At 55.3% G+C, this 25,568-nt stretch overlaps 2 protein-coding genes across 2 annotated transcripts in view; one reads left to right on the top strand and one right to left on the bottom strand.

The window, feature by feature from the left end:
• RALGDS (ral guanine nucleotide dissociation stimulator) overlaps window positions 1–1,761 on the top strand; it is a 62,060-nt gene extending 60,299 nt beyond the window's left edge. The window contains exon 18 of the mRNA XM_074362487.1: window positions 1,534–1,761. Coding sequence (XP_074218588.1) covers window positions 1,534–1,610 — 77 coding nt within the window. The 3' untranslated portion in view covers window positions 1,611–1,761. The remainder of the gene's footprint in view (window positions 1–1,533) is intronic.
• A 2,981-nt stretch (window positions 1,762–4,742) lies between these two features.
• On the bottom strand, window positions 4,743–19,129 carry GTF3C5 (general transcription factor IIIC subunit 5). The gene is made up of 11 exons (XM_010955913.3): window positions 18,686–19,129; window positions 16,854–17,073; window positions 15,318–15,516; window positions 11,327–11,522; window positions 10,082–10,186; window positions 8,926–9,040; window positions 8,394–8,474; window positions 8,176–8,273; window positions 6,962–7,044; window positions 6,158–6,300; window positions 4,743–5,428 (listed from the first exon to the last, which is right to left on the bottom strand). The coding sequence occupies exons 1-11, from the start codon at window positions 18,836–18,838 to the stop codon at window positions 5,271–5,273; spliced, it is 1,551 nt and encodes a 516-aa protein (XP_010954215.2). The 5' UTR covers window positions 18,839–19,129; the 3' UTR covers window positions 4,743–5,270.
• Window positions 19,130–25,568: the final 6,439 nt, after the last annotated feature.

The raw sequence follows: 25,568 nt of genomic DNA, 5'->3' as shown, positions 1-25,568 counted from the left end.
CCTCCAGGCTGGCCGCACTCCAGGTGGTGTATGTGAGGCCAGGAGACAGCTGCTGTTTCCAGCCGGGCTCAGGCTTGGCCAAGGTCACGTGCAGACACACACACACGTGCAGGGATGGTCTTTCCTTCCCAGGGCCGGCTGCTCCCAGGTGCCCTGCTGCCCACAGTGTACCTGTGCAGGTGACTGCCTACCTGGGAGCAGAGGCAGGTGGCACGGGCGGGAGCTGCAAGGGCTGGGTGCCCAGTGCCCTGCATTCTGACACCGGCACAAGGGCTTCGTTTCAACCTTGGGGAAGTGGGTGTGCTTCCTCCCTGTGCCCTGCCTGCAACTCAGCAGATGGGGTTTACAGGGGACTGGGCACGTGACTTCCAGGGCAGAAAGGGCTGGGTGCTGCTGGGTGGCCAGTGTGCTGCCCCTCGGTACTGAGGGCGCACTGGTTATGCAGTGTGAGGTGGGAGGCGGGGACCTGAGCATCAGGAGGCTGTCCTGCCCTGAGTGTGGGGAGACCTCACTGTCACCGGGACAGCACTGGGATGGGAGGACGGGAGGCTCAAGCCCAGCCCTGAGGGCTTCCTGAGGAAAAGGAACGGCTGGGCTTTCTGGCCACAGAAATGGCCTAAGTGAAGACCCTGGGGCCATCACCATCACCAAGACCCACAGGGACCTACAGATAGACACCTGTCTGCCAGTCTACCTGTTACTGTTTCCAGCGCCCACATCTGTTGTGATGCAGAGTGGATAGAGAGAGGGCAGGAAAGGTAGGGAAGGGGGGGTGGCTTTTGGTAGGAGGGAGAAGTCAGGACGCTGGGAGGAAGGGGCCCTGCAGGATGGGCAGCAACAAGCGTGGCTTCAGCTGGGGGGTGTGGGGACTGGGGCGCAAAGGATTCGAGGGGTGCTGTCAGTGACGAGGAAGCACACCTGCTGACTCATAGCTCTGCCCAGCTCCTCCTGTTCTGAGCGTCTGTTCTAAAGGAAGTGATTCTGACTGTGGGGGAGGGGGCCCCGTGTGCTCAAGGACACTGAGTGCAGTCTTATTTACAGTAAAGGAGGAAAGGAAGGAGGTGGGTGGGGGGCTGGAGGGGAGGCAGGGGAGAGGGTTTTTTCCTGAATTTCAATAATAGGGGGTGGCTACTTCTTTATAGAACAGCAAGGGCCCACCTGGTCCTGCACAGAGCAGGGGATTAGCAAACACCAGAGGAGCGTGTCCGGAAAGGCCCGGAAGAGCCTAGCAGGAAGGCTCACCGCTGGGCTCCTGGCTGCGTCTGCCCAGTGCCTCCACTGGTTGATCCTGCTTTAGAGATCTGACTTTTGGGATGTTAATCTCAGCCAGGAAAGCTTTGGCCGACGTCTGACGTCTGACAAAGACTCTTTCCTTGACCAAACTCTACTCAGGCTCTCCGGACTCTTTTCCAGCTCTGCATTGTCCAGTTTTAGCAAGAATCTTGCCAGTTTGGTTTAACCAGTATCCCCCGCCATCCATACCTGAGCCCCTGCAATGTCTGATTGGGTTCCCCGCCCTCTGCCATCCCCCAGGTGCTTCTGACCACCCTGGCCTGCCGTCAGCAAGAATCCTGCTAGGTCAGTCTCGCCAGAAGCCCCCTCACCTGTGATGCTCGCTCCCAGTAAGTTTCCATCCACGGACTCTCCCTGCTCTGTGGCTATGAATTCCCACTTGCCCGTGCTGTATTTGGACTTGAGCTCCACTGTGTGCTTAAGTCTCTCTTCCCTTATTGCAATAATCCTGAATAAACTCTGTTCTTACTGCTTTAACTACTGCCCAGCTCTGGGTTTCCTCTTATGGATCTCCCCCAAACCCTGGGACCCCAACCCAGCGGAGGGGTGGTCTGTGTGCCTCAGCCACCTTGGTCCCCCGGGCGTGGACGGTGTGGCATTTGCTGCGCTGTGGCCTCGCTGCTGCTTTTCCTCTCTCAGGCAATCTTCTGACTCCCTGGTTCTCACAAAAGAAACCTGGGAAAATCAGACAAAACTAGGAGCATCGCGGCTGTGACATTTCAGCTGCACTGTGGTAACGTGGTGGAGAAAATTTAATCCAAATGTCTGAACTGGGAGCTTTGAGTCCTGGTCTGCAGACCTGTGAGGAAGTTTCAGGACAGATCATGGGGGCCTCGAAGCCCCTGGAACTGGATGCACGTGTGTGTGGGTAGGCATGTTTTTCTTCAGAGAAATGCTACGGTTATCACTGGATGCTTGGAGCATCTATGACCTTCCAAAAAGCCCAGGCTGGAATGACCAATGTTCTGAATTGATATAATTGACAAAACAGAAAACCAACCCGATTGATTTAACGGCACATGGACCTTAGGCAAATACATTTTGAAAATGTTTCTTTCTGGGCTGGAGCATCTTCTATGAAAGGCAAATGCACCTGTGTCAACGTCATACAAGGCAGACACTGCAAATCAGAGACGCACTCGATAGCTGTGTGACCCGAACCGGTGTCTTTACCTCTCTGAACTTCCTCACTGATACCTTTGCTCAGGGAGACTACCTATGACAGGTCCATAGCACAATTAATATCAGGGTCTACGATTTTTACTATTTACAAGGGGCTCAAAAGGAACATTTAAAATTTGTTTTCAGGCAGAGAAACATTTAGGTCATTTATCAGGAGATGTTCTAGCCTCCGTGAAAACAGTTCCTTCCAGTGACTTGGAGGCAGGACTGTATGTCCAAGCAGGATTTATCCTAAGGAAAAAGAAAGGGCAAAGCAATCCTAAATGATCTCCAGGGGTCTTATTATTTTTATCATGTATTGCTTTATATAGTTTATCATTTGTTTAAATAATCATATACTTGGTGATTTATTATATGATCTATTATACTGGTAGGAGAAAAAGTAATTAAGCTAGTTGTATAAGATTTTTAGCATCAGTGGAAAAAGAAACAAGTATTTCAATTGGGAAATATCTGCATGAACTCATAATTTATAATTTATTTTTATAACAAATTATTTTATTTTTTCTTTGAAATAAAAAGAAATGCCTGTTTCCTAGCACTGTGTATGTAGTCCAAAGCCCTAGAGGTAAAGAAAACCCAGGAGCAATGAGCACCCGCTGCTGCCCAGATTGGGGTCTCTAAACACCACTTCCACACCAAGGAAAGGGGCCCCTTGGAGGGGCAACTAGGCTGGGTCTGAGGCAGGAAATGCAGTGGGGGAGCCTGGGCCATCATGGTGGCCAGAAGCAGGAAGGCTGGGAAGACCAGAGGGTGTGCCGAAGGACAGGGAGCCAACCTGGGGCTGCTCTCAGGCCAGAGGCAAGATACGCTGGGCATCAAAAAGCAAGACCGAGATTGACTGAAACAAATCTGAGTTCATTATGAAGCTAAAAAGTGTCCCCCTGGTCATCACTGGCCACGTTACAGCACCGTAAACAAGGCCAGGGGGTGAGGGTGACACCACCTGGCCCTACCAGGCAACGCTTATGTCACTAAAGGGACCCAGCACACGCCCGTGCCTCCCAGGCTGACGGGTGCGTTCGAGCTGAACTGCTGTTTATTAGGTGTGATTGCAGCATTATTGTGTTTTTTAAACAAAAAGTCCTGATGTGTTAGAGATGCACGTTTTCCTGAGAACGGTTCCAGCAAAGCACGAGCGTGGAACAAAGTTAAAGCCACGGGGGAGGCACGCAGCAAGCTGGGCAGCAGGTAACTGGCGAAGCCCTAGGGTGAGTGGCTGGGGGCTCAACAGTAAGTTAGCACTTCTGTGTCTACCTGTAATTTTCCCTTAAAATGTTTTAAGGAAGGGGGTGTAGGCACTTAGGTTTCTAAGTGGGGACCCACTTCATACTCTGTAAGAACGTGGGCAGACCTCGGGTGGCCCCTCCAGGTTGGCACAGAGAAGGCGCACTCCGGGTAAGGGAGGGCTTGGCTGCAGAGGGAGTGTCCCTGTCCCAGGAAAGCCCTTCTCTGGTTTGCGTAGGGACCACAGCGGCTTCCGGGAGAGGGGACCAGAACCTAGACGCTCTCCCTCTGAGGTTCGAGGTCAGTGGCACGGCTCAGGGAAAGTGGACTGCCCCAGCTGAGATCCACCAGCAGAGACCAGTGGCCTCTGAGGGAAACGATGACAGAGGTGAGGGAGTGGGGAGCAGCTGGGTGTGCCCTGTCCCCAGCAGCAGGGAGCAGCACATGGAGGGGGGCTGACTATAGAAGGTAGGTTCCCAGGACCGGCCACTTCAGGCCAACTGTGAGCCACTGGGATCTGTCGTGGGAGGGGCTTCCCAGGAGCCTGATGGGCAGGATGGGGCGTCCACTGACTTAGGAACCTGTGGTCACATGAGGTGGCCCGGTCTGTTGGCTGAGGAAGGGGGTGATGGGTTCATCTTTGGCTCTGGCCGCCCTGCAGGACTGCGAACACCTGCCCAGCAGGGGGAGGGGAGCGCTCCCCCAGGAAGGGTGGCTCAGCCCACCAGGGACCCCGTGTGGCCTCTGGTTTCACACTGGGCAGCTGAAGAAGACAGGTCTGTTTCCCATGAACCTCTCAAGAACCCATCCATCTGGAACAGGAAGGGATGAGCATGAGGCTGTTGGACACTGCAAGGCTGGAGTTCCTTCTGGCTGCTCTCACCTGGCCTCGCAGGCCTGTTCTCAACCATCCCAGTGTTACCCAGCATGAGGTCACTGAATGAACAACCGAAGGAGCCAATGATGTCTGGCCGGAGCCCAAGCCCCAAGGCAAGAGGACACCCTCTCTGGCTCCAACACCCGCACTGAGACACCAAGACTCCTTGGGAAAATGTATTTAATGACAGTTCCCGCTGGGCCTGCCCTCTGTCAGGCTACACGAAATGGATGGGGTCTGAATCCAAGGAGGCTCTTCGGTCACCTGTGGCCATGGACCAGGCTTCCAGCCCCATCCGTACTTGCCTTTAGTCGTGAGGCCCAGCCGAAACCAGCCCCTGCCCTACCGCACCGTCTCCACCTCCAGCTCCAGCTGGTCTCAGCCAGAGGGAGGCGCTGGGTGCTGGCTCAGCCTACTGGACACTGGGCTGGCTCGGGGCTGTGAGAAGCCAGGGCGCCACCTTCGCGGATGTCGCCAAGCACCCAGGGCCAGAAGGCAGCCCCGAGCAGCAGGTCCCAGGCAGGACAAGGTTAGCTGCCCCTGCCTGCTGGGATCCCAGCTTTCCTCAGAGGGGCCGCTGTTCCAGCCCCCACGGGCAGCGCGGGGAGCCCGGGCTTGTCCTGGCCCCCTCATCAGGTCAGACACCACTCTGGCCTGGTCGGGGAGGCCGAGCCTCGGGCCCAGGGCTGCATCACACGTAGTCCAGAATCTCTGTCTCCATCTCGTTCTCACTCCCCTCCGACGGCTTGAAGTCCTCCTCCTCCTCCTCGTCATCCTCCTCTTCTTCCCCAGATTCACCGGTCAGCTGCTCCTTCCCGCCGTCAGCCTTGGTCGGGCTGGAGAACAGAGCTGGCGCCAAAACACAAAGCCATGTCTCCCAACGTAGGCTCCTGGGCGGCCCCCAGACCAGTCTCACCAGAGCCAGCCCCGCCCCCAGACAGGCTCCTGGGCGCCTGTCTAGTTACGGGCATCTGAATTCGATCTCTGCAGAAGCTGCTTTGGGGAGCGCGGCCGGCTGGGGGACCTGGGACCCTGCAGTCTAACAAGCACTTCAGGGGACACTGGAGCCAGTGGCTTTGAAAGTCACCTCTTGGAGGAGCCTTGGGTGGCTTCACGGGCCCAGTGGACTCCCCGGGTGTGCACAGGATGCTGTGGGAGGCCTTTTATGGACCAGACTCTCGGGGGACTGCATCCTAAAGGAGGCTGAGACCCCTGCTCCCCTCAGCTCCGTGGGGGTTGATGGGTCTGGGACCGCCCCCGCCCGAGCCCAGGCGGGACCCTGAGAGGGGCCCTTTTGCCTACCCTCCCCCTGCCCCATCAGGCGCACAGCCCAGCGAGGGCTCACTCCCCTTCCTCACACCCGGGGAGGGGCAGGCAGCGCAGGGCGACAGGACCCAGGCTCCCAGGGGAAGGACAGGTGCCCCGTGCCCACATATGGCCAGAGGATATCGGGTATGGGGGCAGCCCTGGCTGGCAGCGCCCTGTTCCAGCCCCACCTGGGGCCACGAGGGACACTTGCTCCATCCCGAGTGGGGCCCAAGGGACGGGGGGCGTCCCATCACCCCGAGCGGCTCTCACCAGGCCTCTTGGAGCGGATGGTCTGGCGGATCATGAGGGACATGGCGTCCCGCAGGTCGTCACTGGTCTTGGGGAGGCACCAGCCATCCCGCTCCGTGCAGGAGTTCTCAGCCCCGTCATTGCGGCGAATGATCTTCTGCAACCTGGGGGCAGGACACCCAGTCCCAGGGCGGGGCCTCTGCTCACAGGGGCCAGTGAGCGGTTGTGGCAGAGGTAGGGTCATGCTTAGCGGGCCCGCTCGGGGGGGTGAGTATGGTCAGGAAGCACGCCCGTGAAACTGGCGCATCCCCCGCTGGGGCCCTTGGACGGGGGGGTCCCTGACCCCCACACGGCACACAAAGCGGGCGCGTGCCCACGTCCCGGGTGAGAGTTCAGAGCTCCCACCAGATTCCAGGCTGTGTTTAACCTGCTCTCATCCCCACCCATTCCCAGCATCCCGTCCCCAGTTTTTAAACATCACTGAGAACAATTGGACTAAAGGTTCCTGGAATTCTGGCCAGCCCTGGGGACCAGGAACCGTGTCATGAACCCCCACGTGGGAGACAGAGGAGAGCAGAGACCACAGCCCAGCACCGCCTGCGGTGCACACGGGACACGGCACCCTGGACCCGCTCCGGGGGCCACGCGCCTGGGCAGAGGGATCTCCCGGCGGCATTAACTCCCAGGCAGTCAGCATCCTCGCTGAGACGAAGGCTGACGCGAAATGGAAGAGCCACAGGAAGCGTTCTGGTCCCCGGGCAGTTCCTCTTCCCTGACCAACACCCCACAGTCCCTCCTGGGCGTGGCAGGCCCCTCGGGACGTACTCGTCCACGTGCAAGTCGCATAACTGGTAGAACATCTGTCGATAGGGCGGCAGGGCCCCCTCCCGGAAGACGTAGACCGAGTCCTGGGAAAGGAGCGGAGACACGGGAAGGTGCTGGGGAACCCCTTGCCCCCACGTGGCGGCTCCCAGTCCTAGTCCCAGGCCCCAGCGAGCCCGGCTCGCCTCCTTGGATTCAGGCGGGGCGGTCCGGCCAAAGGCTGGTAGCAGGCGTGGGGAAAATAAGCTCTGACCCCCAGGGGTCGAGGGGTGGCCCACAGCCCCCGGAACCACGAGCCGGCCAGCCACTCACGGTTGGCGGGTGTCCCTCCAGCCTGAGGCCAAGCTCTGCCTCCAGGCCTTCCTGTAAAGCCAGCCCTCCTCACTGCCCGCCAACCTCTACTAATCGGCCATCTTACATAGCCCTGTGTGTCCACCCCTGAGGCATGAAGCGGGCTTTACTGCTTGCCTTCTTCCTTCCCCACCTAGGCGCCAAGTTCCAGAGGTGGGGATATGGCCTAGAACGAGAGTCCTTGAGGAGGACGGTTGCTCAGCTGAGGATCCAGCTGGCTGCACTGGGGAGAGAGGGCGCAAGACGCCGCTCCGCCCCCTCTACGAGGCAGGTGGTTCCAGGGCGGGGGACGTGCCCTTCCCGGCCTCCCCCGACCCCTGCCCTGGACCAGAGCAGCTCAGGCCAGCCCGAGCATGGGAAAGGCCTTTGGAAATCACCACCTCTGCTGGGCCATTGTGTCAACGAAAGCATGAGCCCGTGAGGGGCGGGCCCTGGGCCCGTAAACTCCACACCCTGGGCCCAGCTCACAGCCTGGGTTCAGATGGTCTGTTCGGGCTTCACGCTCCCAGTGCGCGATTCTTACCAGCCCTGCAGCGGCCCCACAGGACCTCAGGGCCTGGCTCACGGAGGGCACCACTTGGGGCTGTCGATGTCAAAGATCCCTCCCCGAGACCCGCCCAGGTGGTGCTCAACCCCCACTGCCCCGGGTGGTTCACACCGAGTTCTGACTCTGTTTTTGGAGGCTGTCCTGGAAGCTGGGAGTTGTGCAAAGGCACTGACAGGGCAGAGCCACCTCCGTCAGGGCCCCTCCCGGCGTCACACATGGGGCCTGGAGAATGTGCTGTGGGCGCCTGGCCTGCCCAGGGAGAAGGCGCCTTTCCCTGTCCCCTTCACTGTCACCCAGCAGCCAGCTCAGGGACACCCACCTTGAGCTTGTACTTGTTGGAGGTCAACTTCCGTGTACTGGGTGTCCCCGAGGGGCCCAGGCCCTGCTTGAGGTCGTGCATGGTGACAAGCTGGCTGGCTGCGAGGGGACAACAGCAGTGCTTTTGGAATATACGGGGTATTTCTCCCCAGCCCCCCCGCCCTGCCCTCCTGCCGCCCACCCCCTCCCTAGGGAGCAGGGCGAGCCTCAGGCACTCACGTGTCTTTTTGACGGTGATGGGGAGGCTGTAGTTGTAGGCGCTGCGCTTGGCTTTGACAGGCATGTCGCTGGAGGCGTAGCCTGCCGGAGAGGGAGGCACGTCAGGCGGGTGGGCGCGCTGCCCCCTCTGGCAAACAGCACTGGTCTGCACTGCAGACGCACGAGGGTATCCCGTTCCTGAGAGGGGGACTCCAGGCCCCCTGCGTTCTGGAGCTCTGTGTGCCGGGGGCCCAGGGCGGGCTGGACACTGGACACTTACTGGAGGCCCGGCCTGCACCGCAGAAGCCACAAGTAACTGGAGTACCCGAATGGGGACTGTGGTTTGCGGTTCAGCCGCCAGAGGGTCCAGGCTGGAGCCAGGACTCGAGCTCTGGTCCTCATCTCTATGCTATTCTGCCCACAACAGTCTCACCAAAGGGGAAAGGCTTTTCATCCTCTCCATATGGATTTACTCTTATTGCAGAAGAAAATGCTAGACATGGAAAGATACAAAGAGAGAAAAACAGGAAGCAAAGGCACTAGTCACGTTTACCGTATTTTATGCCACAGCGGATCCGGAAGTCAAGGACTTGATAGATCTTGGCGTCTGGGTGTTTTCGGGGGTCGTACCCATATCGAATCCACAGGCTTCTCCAGGGGCCCGTGATCTAGAGACAGAAAGGGTGGGAGTGCGAGTGGGGCCAATCCCCGACCCCTACAGAGACGCAGGCCACAGTGGTGTATCCAGGTGGGGCAGCGGGACAGTCCAAGAGGTGAGGACACGGCTCTGGAACCCCACCCCCAGCTTGGCCATGTGTGGCTCCGTCACCTTGGGTAGGTCCCTTGGCCTTTTCAAGGCATGGTCCACCTGTCAGATGGCGTTTTTGTGAGGATTAAATGAGATGCTGCCCCGGAGCCCTCACCACAGGGCCCGGCAGAGAGCAAGAGCTCAAGAAATGTCATTAGCGTATGACAGAGGGACGTAAGGTCCCGGAACAGTACTCCTGAGGCCCTTGTCTAGGAAGCCAACTCTGAACGGCAGACGGCGGCTCTGAGCACAGGAGGGAGGCGTCCCCGTGCACCCCACCCCCGCCATCACTGTCACGTCACGTCTTGCACTTGCCCCCCCAGTGCTCCACGTGGGGCCCTTGGGGACAGTGGGGACCACACGGGGCTCCTCCTCATAGCACCTGTGGGAATCTCCATGCCCTCCAGGACTGAGTCCACAGTGCACCTGCCCCGCTGAACCCCACTCAACCCAGGCAGACTGAATGAAGGCGGAGTGGCACTGAGGTCAGGGGCCCGGGCTCTGCAGCCACACAGGCCAGGGCCCCCGGGCGGCTCAGCCACTTGCTGGCCGCAGGACCCTGGCACATCGAGTCACTGCCCTGAGCCAGGCTTCTCCATCCCCGCCGGAGGAAGACAGGACAGGAAACACACACAGCACTCAGCCCAGTGCATGGTCCTTAGAAAGTCCTTAATACAAAGTCATTTAAAACGTATAATTCCTTTACTTACAAGTCATGCGACCACTCCTCAATGCCACGATCCCAGGACGGCCAGGTGTGCTACCAAGGAGGCCTCTGTAGGGGCTGCAACAAGCCTGTGCGGCTGGGACAGGGCCGCCTGCTCTTGCTGCGACTCTGAGCGGTCACATCAGGGACCAGAACCCCAGGGGGAGCCAAGGTGGGTGGTGGGCGGACACTCACCATGTAATAGGCCATGAAGGGCAGCAAGACCTTGAGCTTGTCAGGGTGGACGCTGATGTTGGCCTTGACGGCGTTACGTGACCAGATGGGTCGGATTTCAAACAGCTGGAGGTCAAGGTAGGGGCTGAGATGAGCACAAGCAGCCTCCGGCCCGCCTGCCCCAGGTTCCCCGCATGGTCTGGCCCCCAGAGGGCCTTCCGGGGAGGAGGCAGCAGAGAGCAGGGGCTGAGCGCTTAGCACCTCCCTCAGAAGCGTGCGCTGTGCGCCCAGCACGTTTCAAGTGCAGTTGCAGGGCCTGAGGGTCCTGAAATGACCTTGAGGGACACCGTCCCTGTCCTCATGCAGCTCAAAGGGCAGCCAGGGAGGCAGACGACCCAGAACAGGGCCATGAGGGGGACATGCCAGAGCTCAGGGATCCTGAACGGCACCAGCCTAGAGGGCAGAGGCCTGAGCTGGGGCGCCATGGAGGCCGCAGGGGACAGCCCAGCCTGGGGGAGGGCTGCCAAAGGCTGGGGTCTGGACCGCAAAAGGGCCAGGGTGGGAAGGACCCTGAGCAGGTGGGGGATTGGGCTGTGACCAGAGGACGATGAGGGGCCTCGGAGAGTGGCCCCCATCACCCACCGACCTAGTGACTGCTAGAAACACAACGAAGTGTCCACACAGTCTCTTTAAGAAATGACACCGCCTTGTCCCACCCCTGCCAGGGGCTAGTCAACTTCAACAGGGGAAGAGGCATCAGCCAGCAGTGATGTGGCCTGAGACCTGCTGTCCCCACCTGTGGGGACGCGACGAACAGCGGCCCCTGGACTGTGTCTTCTAGAACCTGAGAGCCAGTGGGCAAGGTGGAAGGCCGCCTCCTCCCAGGGCCGCGCATCCACTCGGACTCTAAGGCGGGGGAAGCGCCGGGCCTGGCGCGCAGCAGGTGCCCTGTCTGGTATGTTGCAACCAGCGACTGGATGAATAAAAGCTTCCGGGTCTCAGAGCGCCACCCTGAAGTCACATCTGGACAAGGCTTACCCACCACAAAGAGACCCCTAAGAGTTCTAAGAAGCACTTTCAACCTTGGGGAGGCAGGGCTTAATACTGGCATCACTTCAGACGTGACAGGAGGTGCACAGTTCCCATGTGCTGATGCCTGAGTTTAAAGAAAGGGCAGCGCAGCAGAGCGAGAGCAGAACCACACGGAGGGGCCGGCTGGGAAACGGGAGGGGCCCGCGCAGGGGGGCGGGGCGGGGGCGGGCGCACCTTCCGCAGCTCCTCCTCCACCTTCCGGTCGATGGGGTTGGTGCAGACCCTCCTCCACGTCTGGACGGCAGCGTCCAGCGGCTGCGCGGGCACCTCGTCCTCCTCGAAGTTGACGAAGATGGCGTTGTGGGGGCGCCGGGCCCGGCTCAGGCCGATGAGGTTCTCGCCTGAGATGGGGGGGTTGTTGTAGCCTTCCCTGGGGGCAGAGAGAGCATCTGGGGGCAGCAGCGCCAGGCGCGGGCCTGGCCGGACACCGGCGGCCCACACTCGTGTGCTTTTCCCTGCAATCTGGGTGAGGAGAGGACCGCAGCGCCAGCCGCTGAGGGCAGGGGCCTGAGTTCCCAGGCCCGTCTCTGGGAGAAGGGGCGGTGGCTCTGAGGCCCGGCAAGGCCAAAAGGCCCCAGACGCTGGGATGCAGGGAAGGGCTCCTGTCGTGAGGTTGGTGGCCTCACAACTGCTCGAGTCCAGCCAGTGAAAAGCTGGAAACAACCTAAATGCCCATCAGGCGGGGACGGGGAAGTCAGGTGGGGCACAGACACACAGGACACAGGGATCAGCTGTTAGACAACAGTGGTACTTAACGACGTCTACAGCTCACTTGCTTGACCCTGAAAACTATCCTACGGGGAAGGATCCATTTTCCCATGAAGTCACTGAGGCCACAGGGCTTGGAAACCCGACGAGAGCAGAGCTCAAGGGAATGGAGCTGGGACTCGAGCCAGGGAGGCTGGGGGCCGCCAACCACCATCCTGCCACGCCTGCCAGAGCCCGAGGCTCCGGCCTGGGAGCATCTCGACGTCATCAAGGAAAGGAGGGACAGAGGCTACCGAATGGTCTCATCCCACAGCACAGAGGTTAAAACGGGCTCCTCCACGTGAGCACAGAGCACGCAGGGGGACGAGCCCTGGGGTCTCAGAGCGCCCACCTCTGAGGAGGGATGTCAGGAACGCCGCCCCTACGCTAGAGCGGGGGGGCAGGATGAGGAGCCCCCAAAGCCCACCGCCAGCTTCAACAATCACCGTCATGTGGCTGATTTCACGTCATCCAGACCGCACCCCAGACCTGCTCAGCCACTCTGAGGGATATTTCAGAGTATGTCCTGGATGTCATATGACAACACTGAGGTGATCACTACCTTTTAAACGTGTTCCATTTTACCTTAATTTTCTACATGAGTACAGACTATTGCAAATCTGTGCCTTTTTTTTAAACGTGACTCCATTTGCTTGCGATTTGCAGATATATACAACTATATATAAAAAAGATAAACAGCGAGGTCCTACTGTAGAGCCCAGGGAACTATATTCAATATCTTATAATAGCCTATAATGGAAAAGAATCTGAAAAAGAATATACATGTATATGTATAAATGACACTGCTGTACACCAGAGACTGACACAACACTGTAAATCAACTCTACTTCAATTAAAAACACAAAACAAAACACATGACACCACTGGAAACCACCCTGAACAGCGACACTATCCTGTTTTCAGAGACACCTCCTGAAGCCCCAGACACCCAAGGAGAGATCCTGGCGGCTCCAAACCAGGAGCAGGAGCAGGAGCAGGAGGGAGCCGGCGGCCTCCACTGGCCCTCCTCCCCACCAACTGGCCTGAGGAGGAGGGACCCCCCATTAGGCCAGCCTCCTCCCCGCCAGCCCTCGGGGCCCCAGCAAGGCCAGCAGAGCAGAAAAATCAATAGCAGCCTTGGGAGAAACGGCAGGTTCTTTCCATGTGCTGGAAAATCGACAGACCACGTGGGAGGAAAACAGGGCCTCTGGGTCAAGGGCAGCCGGCCCTCCGCCCTAGTCCCCTCCCAGAAGCTGGGGGACAGCTGTCTGCTGGCCCCGCAGGACAGAGTGACTCAGACGCTGCCATCCAGTGCCAGGCCAGCAATGCGGGTCCAGGGTGGGGGGCTCTAGTTCCTTCTTGTACACATTTCTGTTTATTTCTGACTGTAAAAGTAAAATGCTCGTGGGGCAAAAAGTCAAAATATTTCAGAAATATGTAAATTTTAAAAATAGACTATATCTCGCCCTGCTTAAAACTCCCGTACTGCAGATAACACAGGCCCAGCAAACTCTCACTCAGCACGCTAGTTTCTGGCGGGGGGGGGGCGGTGTGACCCGCTTCTCTCTAGTTACACGCTTCGGCACTGTTCGATTTTCTCTGTCTCCTGCAATCACAGAGTGGGGGCGGGGGAACTTCATGGACCCAACAGGCCTGAGAGACGTCAACCAAAGCCACCCGCATGGCCCTGGTCTGGCTCCTGAGTCACTTTTGAGACAACTGGGAGATGGAACAAGGACTAGTCCTGGGTGACATTAAAGAACATTGTCGCATTTGCTCCTTACGATAATAGTACTCCAGTGAAGTTAAAAAAAAAAGTCCTTCCCTGTTAGAGACCCACACTGACTTGTTTCTGGAGGACGAGCTGTGATGCTGGGGGGCGGGGGCAGGGCAGGGAGCAGGCGGCAGAAGGCTGCTAATCACTGGAGCCGGTGCTGCAGGTGAGGGCGCATCGGACAACTCTACCTGTGGAACTCCCCATACGTTTTCAAAGGGAAAGAACAGCACATCTTTCTCTTTAGGATGGAATCCAAGCACCGCACTGAGGCCTACGGGACCCCCACCCCACCACGCTCTTGGCTTGCTCTGCTTTGCAGGCAATGCCGCCGACTATTCCTGTGCCAACCCCTGCCCCGTGTCTGGATTGTTCTCCTTGGGTCTTCACCTGCCCGGCTCTGTCATCAAGAGGCCTGTTTCAAAGGTCAGCTCCTCCCAGGGCCCTAACCCTCCCACTCACTGCCCATTACAGCCCACTCCTCTCTTATAGCCTTCAAGGCACACATCTGTGCACAGGCCCCACGGTCCGCTCACCCTTCACTCAGGCTCCATCCGGCTCCGAACCCCCGGCCCAGCACAGAGCCTCCCCTGACGTGTTCCCGCTGACGCCAGCTCCAAGGGGAGCCTGGGCCCTGATGGGCGGTCAGTCCCCGTGGATGGAAGTGTTTAGGGAGGAGAGAGAAGGTTCTCGTCCTCCCACCCCTCCAGAGACAACTATTCTGGGCCCAATCTTCCAGATTTTTCTAGGCTTCTAGAATCACCCCCCCAATTTATTCTTATGCCACAGACTCTGCCTGAACACCTGCTAGAGCAAGGTTCTCTGGACGCATGCCACGTCAGCCCATGGAGCTCGCTCTCCTGCAGGCTGTGCGGTCTTCCTGGGCACGGACAGGCCATTAGTGGACCGATCACTTACTTGTCGGACTCCGCCAGGCACTCACTGTCGTAAGTATTTCAGAAAACGGCAGTCCTTTAGCCCCCCGACAGCGCAGGGAAGCGGCACCGTTATCACCAGCCCCGTTACAGGCGGGAGGCTGGCACGGGAGGGCAGGGCTCACTCGGGATTGCATGCCAGCACCCGAACACAGGCCCCAGCCCATGTGCGCTCTCCCACACCAGGCCCTCTCAGCTTCCTGCTGCTGCCCATAACAACCAGGAAATGTCCCAAGTGTGTTTCTGAGCTCTGATCGTCACTGTGGGATAGGCTCCTACAGGCAGCACTGCTAGGCCAACAGGGAGGAGCACATGAAACTGGAACAGACCCTGCCAGGCTGCTCTCCAAAAGAGCCGGCCTCCCTCCTGGTGCCCTTTCAGTGCGGGGGTCTGTCTCTCCGCACCTCAAGGTACACACTTTCGGGGCTGGGTCTTCATGTTCAAAGATGCCATCCTGATTCACACTCCGTGGTGTGGGGACAGCTCTGAGCAAGGCCTCCGGGTGGGGCGCAGGGACCAGGGCTGCTTCCTGACACTTCTCGTCAGGGTCCCTCATCACTGGCTACTCTGCCGCTGAAGGCGCTGGGGCCATGGGCCTGAGCGAAGCCAGCCACCCTGGCCACCTGCCCCATGAGTGGCAGAGTCGAGCCCTCTGACCGCAGGGCCCTGGCTCTGAACCCCAATGCTGCAGGGAGCTGGGAGTACCTACCGGTGCTGTGTCTCTGGTCGATAGAAGTAGTCCACCGGGGTGTCCAGCCTGGAGAAGATGGGTGGGGGGATGTAGAGGGGCAGCTCCTGGTGGAAGAAAGTCTCCTTCTCAGGCTTGAGCATGAGAACCTTGTCGTACATGGACGTGTGCCCGCCGCCTGCATCCGTGTGCACAGCCAGGTACTGGAAGTCGGACATTCCTGGAAAGAGAGGGGGACAGACACCCTATCACACTTGCCCAGGCATGGCAGCGGCCACGCACCGACGCCCACACCTTCTGGAGGGTCCTGAGCCAGCCCCATGGGGGAGGCTGCTGGGCAAAAGGTGGCAAGAGCCAAAACCACCCCTGCGAGTCGCTCCTGTGAACTCAGCCCAATGCACTGCAAGTCACTTGAATAAGTATTTTGGGGGCAGGGGGTTACATGACATGTGATGATGACGTCTAGGCTTGTGTGCCTCAAAATGTTAGGCGCACGTGACTCACCTGGGATCTTGCTGAATGCAGATTCTGAGATGCTGCATTTCTAACAAGCTCCCAGGTGAGGCCAATGCTGCTGGCCCAGGGACACACATGGAAGGGGAGATGCCAGCTCCGTCAGAGAGAGAAAACACGATCACTTGGAAAGCCTCATTCTGGGAAGGACAGCCCTCTCAGCGGATACCAGAATGACCGCCAGAATGACCGACATTCAAAAGGTCCAACACGTGGGATCCCAGGCCGTCTTGGTTTCCTTACGCTTTCTATCCCCTCCTTCCTCTCTGAGTCTTTAGTCTCTTCAGAGTCTATCTAAAGAACTGCAGCTGCAACTACAGACCTTCTGAAGGCTTGTTAGTAACCTGCCGAGTGCCTCCAGTGTGTGGGAACCAGCCCTTAAACAGGCATCATCTCCCTGAATCTCCCCAAGGCTTCAAGGAACTCAGGGCTCCAGCCGCCCAGACAAGGAGGCCAAGGCTGAGGACAGCCGAGCTACCTGCCCAGAGAGACTCGCAGAGCTGGCGCAGGCACCACGCCAAAGCCCACGTTCTTTCTGACTCCCCTTCCTCACCCCACACCTACTGCCTCCTCACAGGAGTTCCCTGGGGGCGGCAAACTCAGGTGAGGACCCCACAGGAGATATTCAGTCCACTGAGAGTTCACAGGACATGAGGTCCCGAGGGAAGTCATCTGGGAAGGCTTTAGAGGGAAGGCAAGACCAGCAGCCATCAAGACTGAGAAGGTTCCCAAACACCGGGGGCTGAAAAGTAGAGGCCTGCTGACTAGTTTTATTTGGCCCCAAATAATGGCTTTAAAAACAAGATTTCTCAGAGAACTCCAGTTCCCTGAAGAATGCAGAAAGCCAGGCAACAATGAGCCCACAGACTGCAGGGAGCTGCTGGCTGGAGGGAGGAGAGTCTATCTCCTGGATGGGGCCTGCACTATGCCACCCCCTTGTCCCCTACCCACCGCAGGTTGTGAATGGCCCACACACTCCTGCAGGTATGAGGGACACATGCCATGAAATAACTCAGTGCAAGAAGAACTGCACTTTGCAGTTACCTTGAAATTTGTAAATGGTGGAGACGATGCCAAGGACCTCCACGTCGACTGTGACCTCGGGGTGAGCCTCAAGCCCCGGGGCCCCCCTCCGCTGCCTCGTCTTCCTCCTGACCCGGAGCAGCAGGCTGCTGGAACCAAAGCGGTTGGCACACACCGGGTGGCAGTAGGGGTCCTTGGGCCGGAAGTACAGCTCCAGCCTCTTGGTAGGGTCAGTATAGATCTGTGGTGAGGCCAAGGGAGACACAGTGAAGCAGTGACCAGCTAAGCAGGCGGCAGGAAACTGCTCCCCTCTCAACAAAAGCCCAATGGAGACCCAGGTGACCAGGGCCAGAGGCTCGTGTTTCATTCTGAGCTTTTAATTCCCAAAAGATTCATTTGTTTTTTTTTAATGGAGTTACTGAGGATGGAACCCAGGACCTCATGCATGCTAAGCATGCGCTCAACCACTGAGCTATACCCACCCTCCAAGAATCATTTTTCAAACCCAAGACTTAGGAATCCCTTCTCATGAAACACAGGTCTATAGATTGTTAGGGTGGGAATGATCCCAGAGGTGAGCCAGGCCCAGAGGAGGTGCACCAGAAGCAGGCATGGAATGAATGAATGACCAGTCTCTTGCCAAAGGGCTCACACTAAAACTGGGGGGCTGACATCCCCAGGGTTAGCGGGAGGGTCCTGTCAATGCCGCAGTAAAGTGACTCATGATAAAAGAATAAAGCATGACTGACTGGGTCTCGGCAGGCATCTTGTGCTTAATGACAAGTTCAAGGTTTTTAACATCCATAAAGGATGAGGAGGCAGAGTTAAGATTTCAGAGGGAGGCAAGCATGAGTTCAAATCCCCACGGTACCATGTACGAACTTATTTGATCCAATCTTTCTTCCTGTGTCTTTATCTGAAAAATGGGAATAATAATGTTACCTAACTCACTAGAAAATGTTGTGAAAATTCAATCATGCATTTGACAAGTATTATAGATGTGAGAACTAAGGGAGTGAATGAAACAGACAAGGTCCTGCTCTCATGGAGTTTACAGCCTCAGAGCCAAGGGTCCTAGACAGACAATAAACACATTAAAACATAATTTCAGACTGGAATTAGCAGGTTGAGTCGGTAGATATTAACTGCTAGCAGCCACTTTACTGAGGGCAGGCAGAGAAGGGCTCTCTGAAGGAGACACTTCAAGGTCTGATGCATGTAATGCACTTACACATAGAGCTCTGTATAACGTAAGAATCCACCCCAGCTCCACTATTTGCCGCGTAAACACATTGCCTTGGTTTCTTTGCAAAAATTAGGACACCGATAGTTTCTACCTGGCAGGGTTCTAATGAGGACTGAATGTAAGTAAGTAAAAGCACCTAGAACTGTGCCTGGTACAGAGTAAGTTGTTAGCTATGACTGCCTTCAACCCTAATAACATAATCCTTAGCCCTACTCTCACGCAGGTCAATGGTTCTTCATCTGCCCATTCCTCAGATTTCTGCCCCAGCTTTCTGCCTCAGCGAAATGAAGATGTAGCAGACCAGCACATCCGGGGGTAAGGGGGCTGCAGCTGAGCTGCGTTTAAGACAGGGATGCCGAGGCTGCGGCTCATCCGAGGATGGGATGGGAAAGACATTCCCCTCTTTGGGTCTCCTCTGCAGACCTTTTCCCTCAGCTCCCGGGGAAAACGGTCAGCGCCCGGCGATCTCAGAAGCAAACCCCACACATGGCCGCCCGAGCCTGCCTCAAGCTCAGTTTCTTGCCAAGGAAACCACACATCCTGCCCCTCCGGCGTCGTCCCCCGACTCAGTCCTACCCCCGGTCCCCGGAGGCTCCTCGTTTCTCACCCGGGAGACGCTTTCCTCGCCGCCCAAGGTCTGCATCATCTTGGACACGTCGCGCACCACGCCCGGGTATTCCACACACACCATGCGCCGCTCGCGCGGCAGCTCCAGAGGCACCGCGACCCCTGTCCCCGCGCCGGCCGCCCCCGCCGCCATCCCGGCCCGTCTGGTGGGGCCGCCGCAGCCCGTCCCTCCACGCGCTCCCAAAGGCCGAGCCTCAATGGTTCCGCGAAGGAATCGTTCCGGGGTCCTTCCCTGCTCGGGTCTCTCTAAATCCCTGAGTTCCGCGAAGCCAGAAGGCCTCTAGGGACAAACGCCCATGGAGAGGTCCCAAGACTTCAGGGTACACCCGCCGGTCCTTAACTTTGTGTTTAAAATGATGCGGGTTAGAGCCCGAGGGGCGGGGAAGGACCTGTCTCTCCCACCAACCTGAGAGGGACCGGATTGTTTGTAAGACACCGCCCGGTCCTCGACTTTAGCCAATGAGAACCCGAGGGCCAAGCAGAGTTTTTTTTTAGCCAATGAAGAGTCGGGAGGAGCCGCCCCAGCTTCCACCCCCTCCATAGGTTTAGCCAATAACGAGCCAGGACTAGGCCAGGTCCCCGCCCCTTTCTCGGATTCCAGCCCCTGGGAGAGACAGAGAAAGACTTCCTGTCCGCCGTATTGCAGGGGAAGGTCCCCGTAAAGAATTATTTCCGGACCCCGGGTACGCGGGGAGGTTTTGTCCGGGCTCGGACCTCCGCTCCTGCTGGCCGCCCCAGGATGAGCTTTCTGGCGGCGCGTGGAGGCCGCGAGGAGTTTGATGTGGAAACGGCGAGCGCGGGGGAACTGCGCTTGGAATGCTCGCCTGCCTCCACGCACTGAAAGCCCGGAAGCGCGCTCCGCGCGGGAGCTCGGGGCAGAATGCGGGCGTCGGTCCTTCATTTCTTGGACAGTTACTCCTCGCCTGCTGTGCCGGGCACCACTCAAACCCAACAGAAGCATTAAGTGAGCGGCTGTGTGAGAGACCCTGAAGCGAGAGACAGGGACCATTCTAGGAAGTGACGGAAGACAAAACTATCTGGAGCAAAGTGAGGGAGACGAAGAGTCGGAGGTCGACATAGGTCAGACAGATCCTAAAAACGATGTACCTAACGGGTTGGCTTTCTCTGAGTGCGATGGAAAGCCCTTGAAGGCTTTTGTGCAGGGAGTGCCGTATCTGATCTATGCGTTTAAAAGACTCTATGGCTGTTGTGTAGAGAGTAGACCAAAGAGGGCAAAAGTGGACTGAGATGAAAGCAGCTGACAGGCTGCGTAATCTAGGCAAGAGATGCTGCCCCGGCCAGGGAAGTGGCAGTGAGGATGGAAAGAAGAGACTGGATTTGAGAATATTAGGAGATAAAAATCAGTAAGAGCAAGGGACCCCTTGGATATGGGTACGCCTTGGATATGGGTACCCCAAGTTGCTGAAATGATTTTTTAAAATTGAAGTACAGACAATTACAATGTGTCAATTTCTGGTGTACAGCACAATGTCCCAGTCTTTCATATACATACATGTATTCGTTTTCATATTTTTTCCATTAAAGGTTACAAGATATTGAATATAGTTCCCTGTGCTATACAACAGAAACTTTAAAAAAATATTATTATATATAATATGTGGCTAACATTTGTAAATCTCAAACTCCCTAATTTATCCTCTCCCACCCCCTTTCCCCGGTAACAGTAAGATTGTTTACTAAGTGTGCGAGTCTGTTTCTGTTTTGTAGATGAGTTTATAATGTCCTTTTTGGGGTGAGGGGGAGAAATGATTTCTGAATCAAAAGACTACCTCATTGTTCTAGATGGACTCCAGAAGGTCAAATAAATGGCTGCAAAGACCACAAAGTCCCTTATTAAAAGAAAAATTTGTAATTCAAGTGTGAGCTATGTGTCACTGGCTGGGAGCCCTAGAACTTTGAAAGGAAGGCCCCTCCAAGAGCACAGTGAGGAATCAACCAGCAGCACATGGTGGACAGAAGCTGCGTGTTTCAGTGGGAGGCTGGGCCTGAGGGCTTAGCAGCCCCGACCTGCCTTTTCCAGCAGGAACTTGCATGTTCTGCCACCACAGAAGATTCTGTGCAGTGAGGCCAGGATGATTCTCCAGAATTTTCCATGCCTTGAGATGAAGTATCCTTTTAAACTTCTCCTGTCCTTTGCTCTCATTCCACGCTTACCAAGCGTGGAATTGATTTGATTTTCCAGAAAGGAGAATCTGAATAACGGATGTATATTTTCATTCCCCTGTGAGTATATCAGCCCCCTGTGAGTTTGGTACACATGAGTCAGTCCTGAAGACTGTCACTATCAGTAGAGTTGACTGATAAAATAGTGTATACACAATTAAGTTAGAATTTCACATAATATTGGGGACATACTTTTAAAAATTAAATACTGGGGACAGACACTAATCATTTATTCATTATCTGAAATTCCAGTTTAGCTAGGGGTATTTTTATTTGCTAAATATGGCACCCCTTCCTCTGGGTATTGAAGGAATTCAGTTTCTGAATCTTCAAAGCTGGTTGCAAACTACCCAGAACCTTAGGGAACCCACTGAGATCCTGACCACCCCATACCCCCCCACCCCAATTCAGTGACCCTCTAGTTTTGTCTGCTCTGATCTGCTCTCTATGGAAGCAAGAGTGATCTCTCTGGGAGGAGCTGGCTCTGGCCCTGTCTCCAGAGACCCCCCTCCCCACCAGTTCCCCATTTCACCACCTGACTGACTCCTCTGCATCCTTTAGTGTTCTGCTTAGAGTTCACCTTGCCTGGAGAGGTCGGCGTCATCCTCTGTGCCCATGGCACCCAAACTCATCCTGCTACAGAGCCTGCAGTGCTGTTTTCATTTCGTATTTCTCCTCCTCCAGGAGTAGCAGCTTCCTGAGGGCAGAAACCCGTCTGTCTGGTTCACCACTATCTTCCCAGGCCTTGGCACAGAGCACATACTCGGGAAATGTTTATTGAATGTGTGGATGAGGCTACTTGACTCATTTGAACCTTCAGTTCAGTGCAGCCTCTAGGTCAGGGCACGGTCATGAGGACACCAAATCGAGGCTCCTCAGATAGGGGCGTGTTCCGGGAGTGCACAGAAACTGAGGAGGGGGCCAGAAGGGGGAGGGAGGAGGCAGGGATAGGGAGGTGAGGCCAGGCTGGGAAGGAGAGGGAGGCCAGGGAGGCTCAGGACCCCAGTTAAAGAAGCAGCCGTGACTTTCCTGAAACACCCCAGCTTTTGGAGCAGATAACAATGACACAATGTTTGCACACGGAGGGGCGCTTTCCCTGCCGGTTTCAGGGTCTGAATACTGAATCCTGGCTGAGGAGCCCGTTCTCTGAGGCAGAGCATGGGCAGGGGTGGGGAGGATGGGTGTTTATTGATCCTGTATTAACGAGGGCAAGGAGGGCCTTGGAAAATATTTCCTTTGGGCCCCAGAATCTAAATATTCCTTCCTGAGCCGCTGGGTCAGTCTATGAAGCACGCAGTGAGTGGTTAGTACTCCCCAGCGGGGACTAGATTCTCACTGCACCCTTAGGGCGGGAGAGGAGGCGTAGTGCTCACTTTCGGCCACGAGATGGCGACAGAGCGTCCTCGTCGGCAAACGCTGCCACCTGCTGGTCATCCACGCTCATGACACCCTGGAAGAAAGGGCGACGTTGCCTCATAAGAAGAGAAACCCACTTAGGCGCAGGGAACAGAGCCTCCTAAGAGCCCTGTGCTGGGCGGAGGGTCAGCAGCCTGCTCCCTCTCAGGTCCGACCGCGGGGAGGCGTGGCCACCCATCTCCCCGGCTTCACACGTACAAGCCCTGCCAGGTCCAGGAATCCTCCCACCCAGTCCCTTCGCTGCCAGCAAATGATGGGGGCGTGGGAAATGGGGTAGATACAGAGGTTTCAGTTTTCTTTTTGCTTCCACGTAGGACAGTCTTTTCCAAATGACATTCGTCTTCCTAGTCAGCTTGTTCCAAAGCAGCATTAAATTTCACTACCAACAGGGCTGAACGTCAAAATTTGTTTGTAAATACAGTTTATGTTGCCAAGATAAATATTTTTAAAAATGTGCGAGACAGAGGCAAATTTCAATGAAGCTAATAAAACTTAAGCACCGGGCCCCTCAACTGCAGGTACTTTTCTTCAAGGCCCTGGGAGGTGCCTTGTCATTGTGTTCACACGGGCATATGTCTTACGAAAATGGAAGAGGTAAGATACTTGAACTGCGATTGGTTGGGACTGCAGTCTCTTTCCATCTAACCTGCCCTCTGGTCACACCTGCCCTTGTGCCGGAAGGCACTGAAGTAGTCATGCGTATTTGGGAGGCTGCACTAGGGGGAAGTCAAACTGGGAGTACATGCAGTTTGGACTGAGTGGAATATATGTGTGTGGTCTGTAGTCACTTTTGTGTATAGTTAAGTTACTGCTGGTCATCGTATTGATACAGGAAAATGCGGTGAAAAAGGATGGCCGTGTCCCAGATCTTGGCTGAGTCCCTGGGATGCGCCTCGCCAAGTGTACGTTCTTGGCTTCGCACAGGAAAGGGTTCAAGAGTGAGCCGCAGTTGAGTAAAAGCAGATGTATTCAGAGAGATGCACACTCCACAGAGTACGGGCCATCTCGGACCGAGCGGCCACGAGGTGCGGTGTTGCTAGTTTTTATGGGCTCGGTAGCTTCACAGGCTAACAAGTGGGAGGATTATTCCAACTACTTTGGGGAAGAGGCTGGGATTCCCAGGAATTGAGCCACTGCCCACTTTTTGACCTGTTATGGTCAGCCCGGAACTGTCATGGCGCCTGTGGGTGTGTCGTTTACCACGTTAATCTATCACAATGAGCGTGTAATGCAGCTCAAGGTCCACTGGAGGTCACATCTCTGGCCATCTTGGGCTTCAAGGTCTACTGGGAGTTTAATTTTCTGCCATCTTGGTGCCAAATGCTGCGTCATTCCTTTAATGGCTGTGCCCTGCCCCCTTCCCTCCTGTCTCGTTGTGCAGGAATGACTTCCACCTTCAGTGACAATTTGCTGTTGGTGTGATATGAGGATCCAGGGCCAAAGGTAGTACAACAGTCAGAGCCAGAAGTCACTCTTTGGAAAATTCCTGCAACCAGCAGACATGTAAAATTGTAAGCAGAGGAGTGTAAAATGGCGCAGCTGCTGTAGAAAACAGTATGGTGGTGCCTCAAACATTAAAAACAGAATGACCGTGAGATCCAGCAGTTCCACTCCTGGGTATACATCCAAAATAATGAAAAGCAGAGTCTCGAAGGTATTTCCTCACCCATGTTCATAGCAACATTATTCACAATAGCCAAATGGCAGAAGCAACCCAACTGTCCTTCAACAGATGGGTGGATAAAAAAATACAGTCCATCTGTAAAATGGAATATTATTCAGCCTTCAAAAAGAAGGAAATTCTGACACAGGGTACTTGGATGAATCTGGAGGATATGGTGCTGAGTGAAATAAACCAGTCACAAAAAGACAAATACTGTGTAATTCCGCTGATATGAGGGACCTCGAGGAGTCAGATTCAGAGACATGGAAGGTAGGAGGTTGGTTGTCAGGGACTGGGGGAGGGGGAATGGGGAGTTAGCATGTGACGGGGACAGAGTTTCAGTTTGCAAGATGAAAGAGTTCTGGAGATGGATGGAGGTGACGGTTGCCCAATACTGTGAATGTGCTTGACGCCATTGAACTGTACACTTACAGTTATGATGGTAAATTTTATGTGCTTTCCATCACAATTTTTTTTGAATTGTAAGCAGAGGATTTGGTTCTCCTCCACAGTCAGAATGGAAGTTCTCTCCCATCAGGAATAGAGGTGATCATGCAAAGTACACGTTTCAATGCACCATGCATCTTTGTTTGTTTTTGACGATATTCACACAAAGTTGAATTGATCAGAATTCTGTGTGGGGCCCAACTCTGTGGCCGCCCTACAGGTAGCCAGCTCGTCTGGGAGCAAGGCAGCCTGTTTTCTGCTCTCTAACAAGTCTGATCATCTCTCACCTGGGCATCCCCAATAAGTTGTGAGGGTGAAAAAGAAAGAAAGTTCTTAGCTAACAATAAAAAGCCAAATTTTGATCAACTATGCTAAAGACTTTCCATTCTCTTTGTAAAAAATATTACAAAATCACTGTAGTAAGAAGAGACAAGCAAAGAGTACGTATGGAAAAAAAGTAAGGAAAAAGTACTATAAAGAGATGTATGGCGATTAATTAACAAATATTTTTTTCTGGATTTTTTATCTTTAAAAATTATTTGTCCTATAAAATTTATCATTTGTTGATTTCTTTTCTCATCCCACACAACTATTTGCTTTGATATCTTATTTTGTATTCTTAGTTTTGTCTTCGTTGGCCTTAAAACTATAAGCTTTGAAACCTCCAAATCTTGGAAATATCCACATTTTTTTCATTGCCCTTCAGAACTTTCTACATCCTAACTGAAAGTAGAACTTATCTTGGGGTCTTTTTTTTTTTTTAATGCTTATTTTTTAAAGTTTTTGGGGGAGATAACTGGGTTTATTTATTTTTTAGAAGAGGTACTGGGGATTGAACCCAGGACCTCTTGCATGCTGAGGATGCGCTCTACCACCTGAGCTGCACCCTCCCCCTGGGACTTCTCCTGGGGTCTTTTAAATGTCTGTACTACCTGTAGTGCTCCTCTTCCCTCGTCCCCCTCCCCTCCCCCTCTTGCTCCCTCCCCTTCTCTCTCCTCTCCTCAGTTGAAAATGCTTCCCAACAGCCTTTGTGACTGTTTCTTTGATCTTGGGTTATTTAGAAGTCTATTGCTTAATATTCCAAAATTGGGGAATATAAAAATTGTCTTTTCTGGAGGTGGGTGTGTAGCTCAGTGACAGAGCGCATGTGCTT

This window comes from Camelus bactrianus, chromosome 4, assembly GCF_048773025.1.
Source record: "Camelus bactrianus isolate YW-2024 breed Bactrian camel chromosome 4, ASM4877302v1, whole genome shotgun sequence".
Lineage (NCBI taxonomy): Eukaryota > Metazoa > Chordata > Mammalia > Artiodactyla > Camelidae > Camelus > Camelus bactrianus.
This window is presented reverse-complemented; position numbering and strand designations above follow the sequence as displayed.